Below are 15,569 nucleotides of genomic sequence, written 5' to 3' on the forward strand. Positions count from 1 at the left end.
TGTTGGCTCTTTCTCCATAACCTCAATTGACTGGAACGGTCGATGCTATGGATATTTGCAAATCTTTGTTCTTGTGTAGCTAACAAATACATATTTTTCCATTCTAATCTGGATGCTTAGCATTACGTAGACACAGATAAAGCTCATGTTAGGTTTTTAAAACATTCAGACTTGAAAAATGTCACCCTTTAAACATAAAGAGGTTTCCTCTGAAGAAGTCCTATTTGCATTGTTGAATTTTTCTTTGAGGGTATTGTTTAGGTTGTGATTATTATTGCTCATTGATTCATTTTATGTAATTTTTCAGAGCTCAGACTTTCAAGAAGCAAATGGGAGAGTAGACTTAGAGGATTGTTGACCAGCCTCCGTACGATGTTCAGGACAATGCACCCTTCAGAGGAATGGGTAATGTTACACTGGCACCTTCATTTCCATTTTATTGGTTCAATGTTTTTTTAAGCTGAAATATTGGTGTTAATATATGTTTTAAACGGAACAACCTATTAAAAGCTATTTTCAGGTAGGTTGGAAACTTCCAAGAAAATATAGCCTGGGGGCAGAGGTTGGGGGAGGCTAGTATCAACACTAAATTGAGATGTAATACATTGTGTTCACTTGCAATGGGAGAAGGAGCCCTGAATTTTACCTGGTTCTTTCCGTGACACGCAACATTCTGTTATTCTAAGGAGACTTGTCTAAAGCCTTAAATTCCATTATTATTCAGGAAGAGCTATATGAAAAAGATGTCTACTGGTAAGGTGATACCCCACAAGTGGGGGGCAGGGTGGAGAGAAAAAATATTAAGAAAATTTTAATTGTCAGAATGGTTATGGGTATCTTCCAAATATGGATCGATCTCACTTACGTACAACTCATTGGGTGGGATATACCTACAGAACGACCAAAGTATGGTGATGATCCTTCCGCCAGCATTTGATGCCTCAACTATGCAGAAAGATAAGGTGTATTCTCCGTACTGAACTTAAAAGGGCATTGAGCAAACTGCAGCTACTGGCAGCCTTAAACAGGGCGATTACATAAACAAACAGTTGAGGGATTTCCTATAAGATAAACCCCTTTCCAGAAGGGGCAGCTAAATGCTTGAGTTTTCAAAGAAAATATTTACCCAGGGAGAGGTGAGCAATGGAATACATTTAACAATTAAGGCAACACACACGGGACACTCCTCCTTCTTCAGATGTCCATCGGAACAGCATTTCTAAGCATTTACTGTAAAAGTACAGGTTATCTTAAAATGTGTGATTTTTTTGAAAGTGGGGTTGCATTTTTTTTTTTATTGTGGGAAAAAAACCCACCTTCTTACATTCTCAAATGTGATTTGTATTACTTCTTGGTGGGCAGAGAATCCTCATGAAAACCGCTATAACTTTATAGCAGAGGTTGGTGAGGGCAGTCTGGTTTAATTTACAAAACCAGACATCAGAGCCAGCATTGCTGGAAGACATCAGCTCTGGAAAGGCAAGCACATCTGCGCCTGATAGTGGCCGGCTCCCAACAGCTTCAGTTGCTCTCCAAAGGCATCTACTGGGCCACGCCTGTGTTCGCTGTAGTCAATGCCAGATCAATCCTTTTAATCGATTGGCAAGGTGACAGTGATTTACCAAAACCTGAAGATCATATTCACATCTAGACATAGATGCAAGCTTTCTTTAATGCGCCTAAGAAAAATGCTTTAAGTTCCCTAATTCTGTATCAAGCTTGGGGGCTTCTTGGTTTGTAATTTTAGAAATGACCCTTAATGTCAGCCATGGTCCCAAGGATCTGCATTTTTTCTCCCCTGCCAACACAGTCTTTGGAATTTGCTGAGGAAAGACTTCATTTGACTCTCCTGCCAGGTCAGTACAGGTAGCCCAGGCCAAAAAAAAAAAAAAAAAAAAAAAAAATCCATTTCAGCCCAACTCCAGGACCTAGCGTGGTGAAGTTTTCTGCTTAGAGATGCATGCTTACTTTGTAGATGCCCAGTGGTCAGGATTCATCCTTGTCAACCAGGGGCACCATCTCTTATAGAGGAGACCTCTCCCAGTTGAAAAGTTTTATAGGGTGTGTAGGGAGTCATCTCAGGGAAAAAAGATCCTGCAGGATGCAGAGTTAGTTACTTAGGTGCACCCGACTCACCTGATAATCCATCCATAGACTCCAGAGGGCTGCAGCTGGATAAACTAAGCTGCACTGTCATTTACAGGGAAAGAAAAAAAAAAAAACACTCTTCCAAATCCAAGGGGAGACAATAAATTTTATGAAGGATCCCAAGTAATGTACTTGATGTCACCTGGAGGGGTTTTAACTTGTTCACTCTTCTGTCAGTTTCTGGCCAAAGTGAAGAACTACCCCGTTATATTTACAAATACGCTCGTTAAAGGAGGATATCTTTCCGATTAATTACCCTGTGCTTTCACGGTTGCTATGGTACTGCCATTGTATGCAAAGGTGAGGATCCAGCCCTAGCTAATCGTTGCCTCCCCATCTGGTCAGTTTCAGTGTATACATCCCGTCTCGGGTGTTATCCTTCCTTTAGCAAAACCTTGTGTTTCCTACCCCATTCCACTGCCACCGATATTGAAGGTAACACGGTGATTCACACATTGATTGCGCCTGTGTATCTCTAACAGGCTGCATTTCTTCAGTGGGCTGGCTGCAGTGCTGAGTTTTGAGACCTGTGAGGTTGCTGCTCTTTCATTTTTTCAACTAGCTATCCCATAGGCTCTGCCCCCAACATCCTGTAATGCAATACGAGAAATACACCTGTGTTCAGATTAAGCCACTCATTTGAAAACGCTTTTTATTAGAAAAGTTTTCGAAATAGTCAGAAGTGGAAAAAATAGTACAGTGAAGTCCCCTTGACCCCTCATCTGGCTCAATCCATAATTATGATTTTGCCATACCTGCTTCATCTCTCCCTCCCTGCCTCGGGCTGCACTCTGTTAAAGCAAATGCCAGAATCATATCATTTCACCCCTGTGCACTGCAGAATACCTTTTAGAAAGTATATGGGCATTTTCTTACATAACCAGAAGGCTATTTTCAGAGCTAATAGAATTAATGACAGTTCCCTGGCATCGTGTGATATCCAGTTCATAATTCACATTTCCTAGATTTCTCAAAAGTCCAAACCACTCGAGGCAGTCATTCCTCTACACGAGCAAGTGGGAGCATCAGGTCCTTACCCAAGTTTCTATGCACCCAGGGCCCCCCACACTTGGTAGGGGCTCCGTTAGTTTGTTGAATCTGGCCTTTTGTTTGAGGAAAGAAATCAGAAGTGACACAAGGAGAGGGAGTTTTTCCCGGGCAGCAGCAGCTCCCGGGTTGAAGCCTGAGAAAGCTAATATTGATTTCTGTAGCCTCCTGCCCAAGTGTGGTAATGCTCCTCGTGAATATCGTAGGCATATTGAAAAGGCCGCCTTCCCGGGGCCGTCTCTGTTCTCTGCTCGCTGTGTGCATCTGCAGTTAATTGAGAAGCTGATTAAAGAATCAACTAACCTAAATTGAGTGGTTTTGTTGTCTCCTTTTTCATTTGATTCAGCTATAAAAGATTAAGTAAATGCATTTCCCCTCCCTCCCAAAGGTGCAAAATCTCGAACGCATGCCAGCTAACTGTTCTCTCTTATGACTAATTGATGTTTTGCACTCACAGCCTTGAAAAATAATCCTTTCCATGCCCAGTGCTGGTTGTAATGAGATATATTATGCTGACAGCTTGAGCCCTTGTTGAAGGTATGGAACTCAGCATGTAAATAATTGTGTCTGTGATTTAAACATTTTGTATAAACGGTGCACCGTTTGGGGTGAAGGCCTTCACCCTGTGTGGCCCCTGCAGCCTTTAACCAGCCTCGTGTCACCTGGCAGGGCACCTAGCACAAGCCTCGGCAAATGGGGAGTAGTCAACAAATGTTTGTAGAATGAATGAATGAACAAATGAGTACCGAAAAACCCATCTTAACCCAATAAAGGTTTATTTCTCACCAGAAAGAGAAAAAAAAGAAAAACTAACTCAGCTCGTCCCAGACGAGAACACAGGAGGCTCTGCCTGAGTTCAATCCCTTGTGCGAGGACCATCGGCGATGGGTTGACTCACACCGGCCAGCCCCAGGGTGCAGATGAAATCCTTCATTTCAAATGAGTATTTAATGTGGTTTTTCTTCTTACAAGATCTGGTCATCTCTCTAGCACTCACAAATTCGTATTTCGAATTCTGGGTAAGAAAGTAAAAAAAAAAATCACAGTTAAAAGAGCTCTAAAGCCATCGGTAACAATGTTTCGCTTACGAAAAGCATGAGAACAGATTGACTCAGCCGGGCATGATGAGTGCCCCTGTGGGCGGAAGATTCCTACGGGAGCTGCTGACTGGTCCAAAGGTTTATACAAGAACTCCAAAACCATACCTACCGTTTGACCGGGTCATCGCACTTGTGGGACCGTATCCCAAGGAAATCATCCAAACGACAAAACCTAATCTGACAAGGATATTTAATGGCAAAGCCATTTAGAATAGGGGAAAATTGGAGACAACCCACATGCCCAACCATAAGGAGATTGGCTAAGGCAAGAATAGCGGATCAACTTGGTGGCACACCACACATCCATTAGAGCAGCCAGCACGTGGTTTGCTTCAATGTGTGGTGATGTCTGTGCTAAATAATGTTAATTAGAAAAAGCAGAACATGGAACATCATGTGCCCGGTGATTACGACCCCGTAAAAATATACCTGGTATTTTGAAAAGGGTCAGAGGGGCACCAAGAGTCATGTAAGTGTACAACTGAAACTAATACATTATTGTACATCAATTATTCTTCAGTAAAATAAATACATAAAGCAATTGTAGAGAGAGATTTATATAGATTCTAGATAGTGTATATATATTGTAGATTGCATAGATACATATATTGTAGATTGCATATATATATATATATATATATACACACACACACTGTGAGGTTCACTGAATTCCTTTTCTGTCTTGTTTAAGTGTGTATTGCATAGAAAGAAAGGAAAGGAGGGAGGGAGGGAGGAAAAGAAGCTGCCAACTGCAAACTGGGGCTGTCATTGAAAACATTCTGTCGTTCGCTGATGTTCATAGATTAAGAACACCAGAGAGAAATACAAGTAGGAAATCAGAAAGAGCCAGGAATATCTAAGTCTGGTCTATAGGCCTAATAGAAAGTCGAAATTCATTTGGAACCAGATCCCTTCTGAATGCCTCGCAGCCCTGGATCAACAACTGGAAGCCATAATGACCAAGATGTGTTCAGACTCCTACAGGGAAAGACAACTTCCCACAGCCAGCAATGTGTGTTCCTTAGCTAAACCACTTCTCCAGTGATGTCACCATTAAAGAAAAAAAATCAACATCTGCAGAATCCACCATCACCCCGCAGGAAACAGCATGCCAAAACCTTTAAAATTGATTTCTGTGCATTTGCAGCACATCTTCCAGATTCTGTGGCTTAAATTAATCACTAATGAAAATTAGAAAGCCTTAGTTTGGGATTGTATTTGCAGCATGGCAACTAAAGGAGGAAGTGTCTTGGAAAATAAGTAAAATCATTGCCTTAGGACTTAGTCCCATGGTTCACTGTGGGACATCTTCAGAGATCTTTTAAAAATCTTTTGTCTGTGCCAAAATTAGCCTTCATTGTTGTTGATTTTCCTTCTCGGTATTTCTCCGAAACGCAATTATAATTAAGAAGTGAGACCGTAATGTGTTTTGGAAGAAAGAGCATCATATGCCTGTGTCTGTTGGAGCATTTTAAATATTACAGGAGCAAATCGAGGGGGGAAACATGCCCTTAAAATTATTTAAGGTATCAAGACAGGCAATCTCAGCACCCAAGTTGGGAGGAAGCCCAAGACGAGGACAGACAGGTGAAATGTGTTTGATCTGAAAGTTTTCATTTATGCCACCATTTTATGGCTGCGAAGGGACTGCGGCAAAATGGTGGCTCCCCATCCGGGAATCTCTGTGCACAGGGTCTGTGTGGAACAGCCGCCCCCTGCGAGGCGCTTAATATGTCGGTGCAGCCTTAAAAGCAGCCCCCTTGCCACCACACACACTGATTCTCTGGCATTTGTACTGATATTAAAGTTGCAAAATCAAATATTAAGAAGCCATATGTTCTTCTCAAAGGAAAAAGATTTACCAGTTTAATTAAACAGTGCATCCCTTTCCTCTGCAGCTCCCTCTCTTCCCGCCCCCATGGCCCCCTGGAGAATAGGAAGAATTTTGGTGCCACAAGAAACCTAGAGCCCCAAGGAGCCTAAATGCTTTGACTGTGTCTGTGAGCATGATGTCTATTTAAAGACAAGCGCCTGGGTCTTGCTTTTCCTCTCTTAGCCACTGTTGGAAGTACATTCAGTGTGATTTTTCTCTCTAGTTGTCAAATAAGCAGCGATTCTGTTCATTTTGTAGGGTTTTTTTTTTCTATATACGAAGGAATGAAGAAGTAGACGCTGATCACTCCCCTATTTATCCTTTGCCTCCGTCTTCTCTCAGACTCTCAGATTCTAGAGAAGTTCCTCATCTTTGGCTTTTCACATGCCCAGGGGTGTGTGTGTGTGTGTGTGTGAGAGAGAGAGAGAGAGAGAGAGAGAGAGAGAGAGAGAGTTGCCTTTCCTCAGCTATAAAATGGAGACAGTACTCCTTGTTCTACTTCAGCACGTGGGGTTCTTATGAGGATGGAATGAGATCAAGAACGTGCAAGTGCTTTGAGAAGTTGAAAGCACACTGCCATTGAAAGTGGTTGCTATCTTTTCCTTTGAGATCTTGATAGTATTTATGCTACAGGTTGCGTGTGGAGCTAGACGATTTCCACATTTCGGTAGTCATTTGCTGAAAGGTAAATACTCTTCCAGTGAATTCAACCAATGCTTTGGTAAGGTTTGTCCATTAGACAGGTTCACACTGTTTCCATATTGGTCACTCTTTGAGTTCTGGGTTAGCCCTGTACTTCAGAGGTGCAAGAAAAATGACCAAGGGAGCCCCCAGATCAGCTTAGGCAAAGGGGAGGGATGGAAGCAGCATGGGGAGGAGGAAATGGAAAATGGGCTCTTTTCATCACTGGTTACTTCTGGAAAAATATGCCTGGGGGAGAGGAAAGAGGCTTGGATGCCATTTTCTTTGGCGAAAGGTAATTAAATCAGTGTAAGTCTTTATTCCAAAATCTTGTTTAAAATAGTCTTCAGAAAGTGCTGGGGTGCCCCCTTGTACTGAGGCAGTTTGTAATTAAGATCATGACCTCAAGCTGTGGCTACTGAGTTGCTAAGGAATATCAGCTATCCGAAGCTATGTGAATCCATTCACAGTCAAGATGAAATGTTAGGCCTGCTTGGTAAGGCTTTATTCAGAGACCTCAGGAAGGCTTTATTCAAAATGGCTGGCTCTGTTGTCCTGCAGCTCCATATTCGAGAATAGATTGCATCATATGAGGGGAGTGTGGGGTTTTCCCAGACGCCAGACCCCTGGGGGATCTTCATCTCTATGGGGTGTGGGTGTCCTTCCTCACCTTCACACAGTCAGCACTTGGTCCATTTTACACTGGTCTCCTCAGACTGCCATCTCCACACCTATGGGGGGTGGGCCGCCAAACATTTGGGGGACTTGGCGAGCATTTTGAGGTGTCACAGGAGGATGCCACGGATTTCAGCAGCCTGACCTTCGTTGGGTACAGCAGTTCACACCATTTCACTTTATAAAAGTTAGCGGCAAGTAGAAAACAGAATAATAAAAGTGTTGATACTATTGAAAAGAAGCTTGGGTATCTCAGGCATAATATGATTGAGATAAGGATGGAAATCATTATATACCCCCAAATTAGAGACTCATTAATCTTCATTGTTGGACTCGGTTTTTTTGTTTTTGTTTTTTTTTTACTTAAGACACTAGAGGCTCAGTTGTGAAAGCAAAGAACACAATTAGAGAATATGTGCAAAATGCTGTGAAAGTATCATTTAAAATGGTCTGGGGTTTTCGAGAGTATTTTTGGTTTTCTGGGAATGGAACACCCACACCCTATCCTTCCTGTATTGTGTAAGACAGTTTTCCACATGCTCTCGAACCTCTGTGTGTGTTTTTGGGAATCAAAAACACCAACGGCCATCTGGCCAGCTTTTCTCTGTTCCCTGGACCTAAAAGTTCAATCTTTTAACCATACTATTTCTCTGCCTCTCCTTTATCCTGACCAAAGTCCTGTCTGTCAACCCAGCCCCACCACCCCCAGGTGATCGGGCTTGGCCATACAAGCCTTCAGCCAACACTCCCTTTTCTGAGCTCCTCCCACAGCAGAATTACTACTTTAATACAGACCAACTCAGAACTGTTCTGGTCTCGCTCCAACTGAATCATAAGCCCTCTGGGGCGAGTACGTATCTCTTGCCTCTTCTCCGTCTGCCAGGGTATAGACTAGGGAGCTGGGCACTGTTATGATCTGAATTGTGTCTGCCTCAAATTCGTATATAGAAGTTCCAACTCCCAGGACTTCAGAATGTAACCATAATCAGAGATAAGGTCTTTAAAAAGGTGATTAGTCAAAATGAGACCATCGGGATGGGGCTCCGATCTAGTATGACAGACATCCTAATAAGAAGAGGAAGAGACGTTGGGGCCACACGCGCAGAGAAACAACCGTGTGAAGGGGTCAGCAAGAAGGTGGCCGTCTACAAGCTAAGGAGAGAGGCCTCAGAGGAAACCAACCCTACCAGCACCTTGACCTTGGACTTTCGGCCTCCAGAACTACGAGAAAATAATTTTCTGTTGTTTAAGCCATGCGTGGTCTGTGGTATGTTGGTTGCTATGGAAGCCCTAGCAAACTACTGCAGGTACATTGTAGGTACTCTCTGAATATTTCTAGGTTATCTCTTTGGAGGAAAGGGAGGAGAACAAGCAAAAGGAAAGCTATTAAAATACAGCAATACGACCGAGGTAAAAAAAATCAACCAAATATCATAAACAGGAATAACAGTATTAACTAAATAAGCAGGAGTTAGGCTAACAAAAACTGGTAAATCTACACATCTGGGGGTCATCACACAGAAAAGCTAAGATTTATGGAGCACTTACTATGTGCCAGGCTAGTAAGTAGAGGAGTCAGGCTATAAATGCAGGCAGTCTGACTCTGGGGCAGATATGTGCTCTTAGACTGGCCTAATCCCCCACTCACTGAGCATGCTTTCAAGGTGCGTCAACCTTTGAAAACCTCAAATACATTTTGCCAGATGCCTCTGGGTTTTTTTTTTTTAACAATTTTATTGAGGCACAATTTATATCCTATAAAATGCACCCATTTTAAGTGTATAGTGCCTTACTTTTTAAACTTCTGCATTTTGAGCAAAATGGAATATTTTGTTTCACTTATATTTAGTTCATCAAGATGTTAATTCATAAAAGCTATTTGATATTTAAGAATCCTCTGGTTCTTCCCTATAATTTACTTTTTTCCTAGAAACAGTAATTGCAATTAGCAACATGTAAATAGTATCCGATCCCAACCACTCTGAGTTCTGTTCAGTCCTTCTAGCTACTAATTCTTGAGTGAGTTTAAAACTCCAACACGGTTGGAGTTGAATTTCTAAACCAGATTCTTTAGTACAGATAAAGGGATGCATCTTGAGAAGACCATTGTTAAATGTGGCTGAACAAAGCCTGCTAAAGATTTGGAAGAGTCCACTGGAGTGGCCATCCCTACATGTTCCTGTTGTCCACTTGACATTAAAACAAAATATTTAGATGTGAAAGGCTACTTTCTGCAGTGAACTGAGCCTATTTTGGGTCAGTTTTGAGCTGGATCACAGAGTCTCCTGAGTTCCAAGTGAACTAAGTGATAAATTTGTTCGAACCTTTTCTAACATTTAAATGCCCCCCCCTCCACCGCAACATGCCGCTTCTGCCTGAACCCTTGATGGAGGTCTCACTACCTGTCTTGACAGCTTGGGAGAAGCCTCGATCATGAGCTCCCCCTCCTTAGGTTGAGTACAAATTTACTGCTCTGTCACTCCCACTAATCTGTCCTTTTGTTGCTTTCCAAGACTATGCGGAAAACAATCAGCTCCATTCCCCATCCCTAGCTCCTCTGATGTTTGAAGGCAGTTCACAGGTTCCCAGCCTCGGTCAGCAGTCCCTCATTAACAAGCTCTTGAACCCCTAGATTACAGTAGGAATTCTCTTTGCATATTTATCAAAATGCCTCTTATAATGTGTCACCTAGAACCAAGCACAATCCTCTAGATGTGGTCTAATCAGTGAAGAGCACAGAGGACCTTCATCTTCCCTTTCCCCCAACTTTATTGAAGTATAATTGACAAGTAACAATTGTGGATGTTTAAGGTACACAATGTGATGATTTGATAATAGGTTGTGAAATGATGACCACGATCAAGCTAATTAATACCTCCGTCACCTCCCACAGTTACCATTCTGTGTGTGTGGTGAGAACATTTAAGATCTACTATCTTAGCACATTCCAAGTATACAATACATTATTATTAACTAGTCACCATGCAGTACATTAGGTCTCTGGAACTTACTCATCTAATAACTGAAAGTTTATACCCTTTGACCAACATCTCCCCATTTCCCCCATTCCTCAGCCCCTTGGCAGCCACCGTGGTTCCATGAATTCGACTTTTTTTTAAAGATTTGTTTATTTGAGAGAGAGAGAGAGAGCATGAGCAGGAGGGGCAGAGGGAGAGGGAGAGAGAATCTCAAGCAGACTCCACGCTGAATGTGGAGCACGACGCAGGGCTCAATCTCAGGACCCTGAGATCATGACCTGAGCCGAAACCAGAGCTGGACGCTTAACCGACTGTGCCACCCAGGTGCCCCTTGACTTTAAAAAAAAAAAAAAACATTTTATTGGGCACCTGGGTGGCTCAGTCAATTGAGCGTCTGCCTTTGGCTCGGGTCATGATCTCAGGGTCCTGGGATCAAGCCCCACGTCGGGCTCCCTGCTCAGCAGGGAGCCTGCTTCTCCCTCTCCCACTCCCCCTGCTTGTGCTTTCTCTCTGTGTCTAATAAGTAGCTAAAATCTTTTTTAAAAAATTTATTTGTTTATTTATTTAGAGAGAGAGAGAAAGGGAGAAAGAGCATGCGTGAGTGGGGGGAGGGGCAGAGGGATAGGGAGAGAGAATCTCCAGCAGACTCCCTGCTGAGCATGGAGCCCAACTGGGGCCTCAATCCCATGACCCTGAGATCATGACCTGAGCCGAAATCAAGAGTCGGAAGCTTAACCAACTGAGGCACCCTGGTGCCCCCATGAATTTGACTTTTTAGATTCCATATACAAGCAAAAGCATAGTATTTGTCCTTCCGTGTCTGGCTTGTTTCATTAGCATGATGTCCTCCAGGTTCAGGATCCCTCATCTTCTACTTGGAGTTAGGTTGAACCATATACAACTGCCAGTTTGTAGGTCGAAAATGGTCAGATATCAGCAACTTCAACTGGTCAATCTACTGTATTTCTATTAATACAACCTAAGATCATACTACCTGTTTTCGGAGCAACTTCATACTGTTGACAAATACAGACCTTAATCAACCAAAACTTAGAACTCTTTCTGTGTTCTGTGCTCACCGCTGATCCACATTCTCCCTGTCTTGAAATTGTGCAGTTGCTTTTGTGGACCTAGGCCCTCATTTACATTTCTTTCCGATAATATTTGAAGAAGCCTTTGGAGATCTTGGTTCTAGCATCCAGAACATAGACTCTCCCTCATCTTTGTGTCATTGCCAATCAGATCATCATGCCATCAAAATCCTCCTGCAGGTTGGTGGTGATGGGGGCGAACATTACTGGGCCAAGGGAAGAAGCTGAAGAGCAGAGATCTTGGTAGTTACCCCTCCCTTCTGTTTCAGGGAACCAAGTTACTTTGTACTTACTCCAGCAGAGCATGGATCTGACTTGAGAGTTCTCCCTCTCCCTTCCTCTGTGGCCACTTACTCTCGGGCATCACACACACCTCTCTGGGTGGTCAACTGGGCAACAAGCATACTCTTCAGTGATCTTCACCAAGAGGCCAGGTGCCTTCCACAGGGCTCTTTTGTTTGATATTTGGCTACTGCCTCCAGACCTGGTCATGCCCCCTTGGAAGGGCTCTTTGGTTCCCTCTGAAGGAATTCCCGTATCTGACCCCAGTGAAGCCTCTTAGACCTCTGGCAGAGCTTGACACTTGATGCTACCTCTCATTGTGCCCCCCATCCCCTCCCCACCCCCCAGTACTGATGTCCACCTGGCCAAACCCCTTTGTGTGGAAATGCAGCCCTGCTTTCCAAGACCTTGCTTCAGGCAGAACTCTTCCCAACACTTGAGGAACTCGGTGCCTAGGGAACGGAGTTGGGGAGACTTAGAGCTGTCCTGTGTCCAACCTCGCCAGGCCGCTTTCTCTCTTCTGATTGACAGGCCCTTCTGCAGCTCCGAACTTCTCCACTCTCTTCTGGCTGAGGCCAAGAATGTTATCATTGGCAATTCCTTCCTTGGACTTGACATTCTTCCCTGTTAAGCTATAATGACTTCCAGGAAAGGTAAGCTGCACAAAAAAAGGAAGCCCACAAAAGCCCGTGTTTGTCTAGGAGGCAGGTCCAATTGTTCGCCCCTTTTCTAGACGAGAAAACTGAGGCTCAGGACGCCGGGGTGGCTCAGCGGGTTGAGCGTCTGCCTTCGGCTCAGGTCGTGCTCTCAGGGTCCTGGGATCAAGCCCGGAGTCGTCAGGCTTCCTGCTCTGCGGGAGCCTGCCTCTCCCTCTCGCTCTGCCTCTCCCCCGGCTTGTGCTCTCTCGCGCGCTCTCTCTCTCTCTGACAAATGGACGAATAAAATCTATAAAAAAAGAAAGAAAGAAAGAGAGAGAGAGAGAGAGAGAGAGAAAGAAAAAGAAAGAAAGAAAAGAAAGAAAGAAAGAAAGAAAGAAAGGAAAGAAAGAAAGAAAGAAAAAGAAAGAAAGAAAGAAAGAAAGAAAGAAAGAAAGAAAGAAAAGAAAGAAAGAAAGAAAGAAAGAAAGAAAGAAAGAAAGAAAGAGAAAGAAAGAAAGAAAGAAAGAAAGAAAGGAAGGAAGGAAGAAAGAAAGGAAGAAAGAAAGGAAGAAAGAAAGAAAAAGAAAGAAAGAAGAAAGAAAACTGAGGTTCTGGGGCTCGGAGAAGTTAGGTCATTGGCCCAAGGTCACACAGCTAGCAAGGACCAGGACTGGGCTCTAAACACAGGGAGTCTGGCCCCAGAACTCCAGCGCCCCTGTCCCTGGCTGGCTTACTGCTCACTCCCTCCACGAGGGTTTCCTGTTGGTGTGGAGACCAGTCCACACTGCTTAGACAGTGAGTGGGCGCCAGAGAGCCTCCTGCGGCAGCTCTGCGGGGCCCTTCCGTATGGAGAGGGCCATCGTCCCCACCGGGGGCACTCTGATGGGCCCAGGGCAAAGTTAATGAGCGGATGGCAGATTTGGACTTGCCTCATCAATGTTTCTGCAAGGGTCATTGCTATTTGAGTAATGTAGTACAGCTTCATAAACCAGAGGGGTTCCAGCTCTCCGGGAAACCTGATATAATAACACAGTGTTTGTTGTCAGCTGAATAGCAGCAGAGACGGGCTGATTTGTTTGGGTGAGCAAATAAGCCCACAGGCGAGCTGAAGTGCATCACAGACTCTCAGAACTAGATGGGGCTTTAGAGAGTCATCTGGTCTAGTAACCCATAAAACAATCGCCTCTGAATTCCGCCCCACCGTGTGCACACACCACTATCACCGGTAGTCCAGCTTGAACACCTCCAAGAATGGGGAACTCACTACCTCCCACAGCTGCCTCTTCTGTCTCTTAAGAGTGACAGAATGCAATTCAGTCCTGGCGAATGACAAGGGGTTCTGTAACTGTCAGAAGCTCATCACTTAAGTGGCTAGGATGGAGAAGTCTCGATACCTCTACCAGGACCTCTGTCTCTGAGAGGTCACTCATATTCAAGAGGAAAAAGGACTTCAGACTTTTCTTAGGAAGCTGTCATGAGAAGCCCGGTTAGGTACATGGGAACGACCACAGGAAGTCCTATGGGAGTTTTCTGATGGAGCGGCCACAGGGAGCTTCCGAGCGGAGCTTCTGGGACATCCCCACTCGGCTCCACTGCCCTTTGTCTGGGCCCCGGGCCCCCCAGAGACAGGACTCCTACAGTGAAGTTGACAAAGGAGAGCAGAGAAAGATATTCCTGAAGCCCAGCCTTCATTTAGAGGGCTCTCTGGGAGACAGCTGGGAATTGTGAGGCAGGCCGGCCAGCGATCCAGCAGGCGGTCAGGGAATCTCTGCACCAGCAAACCCAGTCCAAGGCCCCAAAGGGAACAGGCGACAAAGCAGAAAGACCTGTTACAGACCCAGCCGAGAAAGGGTTCAGGCATCAGCCTCCTTAGCATGGGGTCATCCTACTCAGAGGCCTCGGCACTCCGAAGGTCAGGCCGGCCAAGGCCTTAAGGGGTAATGGTAGGTACCAGTTGTACTGCGCACTCAGGCCGCGCCAGGCCTGCTGCCCTGCACTTTAACCCCCACAGTAGATGTTCTTGGTTCCCTCGTTCTTCAGGCTCCGAGAGGTTATATAAAATGCCCTAGGCTACACAGCTGGTAAATGACAGAGCCAGCATTCTAAGCGGAACCGGAACCCAGGCTTCTCCAACTACAGAATCCAGGCGCTAACCACTTGGTCGTGCCGCCTGTCCCACTGAGGCAGGACAGAGTCTCTCTCTCTGCTTCTACAGCCACATTGGATTAATTCTTCACCCCCCCCCCCCACCCCCGGAGTTACCATCTTGTTAAAATTGCCAGCTCTCTTCCAAACCTTCAGTGGCTCCGTTGTTGCTTCCGACACAAAGTTCCAGATCTTAAGGATAGTATTTAAGGTCTCCTCGATTTGGCCACAGCCTACTTTGGCGATCTGTTTTCTGTTGCTAGCTCCATCTCTCCGTGCTTCACCCCACCTCCTTCTCCCTCATGCCCCTGCCATGCTGGCTGAGTCCCTGGCCTCCGAAAGGCCCCAGCTCATCCCATCTTGGCTCCTGCTGTCCCCTCTGCTTAGAGGTCCCTTCCGTAAGCACCCTCCTTTCTTCACCTGGCTGGCTTATTCCTTCTGGAAGCCCAGTTGACATGTCAGCTCCTTTCGGAAGTCTCCCTCAATCCCATTTGGAATTATCCCTTCCTTCGCATGTCTCCTATACCTCTTTGCAGTTGATAACCTTGTAAGGTTCTCACGCTGTCTTGTGTTACCGCCACTCCTGTTAAGAGTCGGAGAAAATTCCAGGTGCATGCACAGGGGAACCACGCCTTCTATTCAGTTCTGTGGCTGAGTGGAGTTACCGGCATAGGCATTGCTCAGCCCAAAACTTAGCCTCTTCTGTGGGATCTCTCCAGGCCTAGGCCATACCAGTAAGTGCAATCCAGGAAGGAAGGGAAGAGGAGCCCAAAAGAGGCTTTGAGAGCTCAGGCAGTCTTGCCTTGTTCACTTCCAGGTGTTCCCATGAGCTAATTCACTTCCTCTGTGGTTGTCCCTGTTCAAAAAGCCTCAACCCCCCCTGCTCCAATCTTGCCAAAAACAGACTTTCC

The 15,569-nt window shown here is 44.9% G+C and overlaps 1 protein-coding gene across 2 annotated transcripts in view; it reads left to right on the top strand.

The window, feature by feature from the left end:
• Positions 1–343: 343 nt before the first annotated feature.
• ZIC3 (Zic family member 3) overlaps positions 344–15,569 on the top strand; it is an 85,103-nt gene continuing 69,877 nt past the window's right edge. For both annotated transcript variants that reach the window (XM_025861578.2, XM_073885631.1), the window contains exon 1: positions 344–405. In XM_025861578.2, the coding sequence (XP_025717363.2) occupies positions 373–405 (33 nt within the window). In that variant the 5' untranslated portion in view covers positions 344–372. The remainder of the gene's footprint in view (positions 406–15,569) is intronic.

Source organism: Callorhinus ursinus, unplaced genomic scaffold (genome assembly GCF_003265705.2).
Source record: "Callorhinus ursinus isolate GAN/ISIS: 27379988/994484 unplaced genomic scaffold, GSC_fseal_2.0 scaffold64, whole genome shotgun sequence".
Lineage (NCBI taxonomy): Eukaryota > Metazoa > Chordata > Mammalia > Carnivora > Otariidae > Callorhinus > Callorhinus ursinus.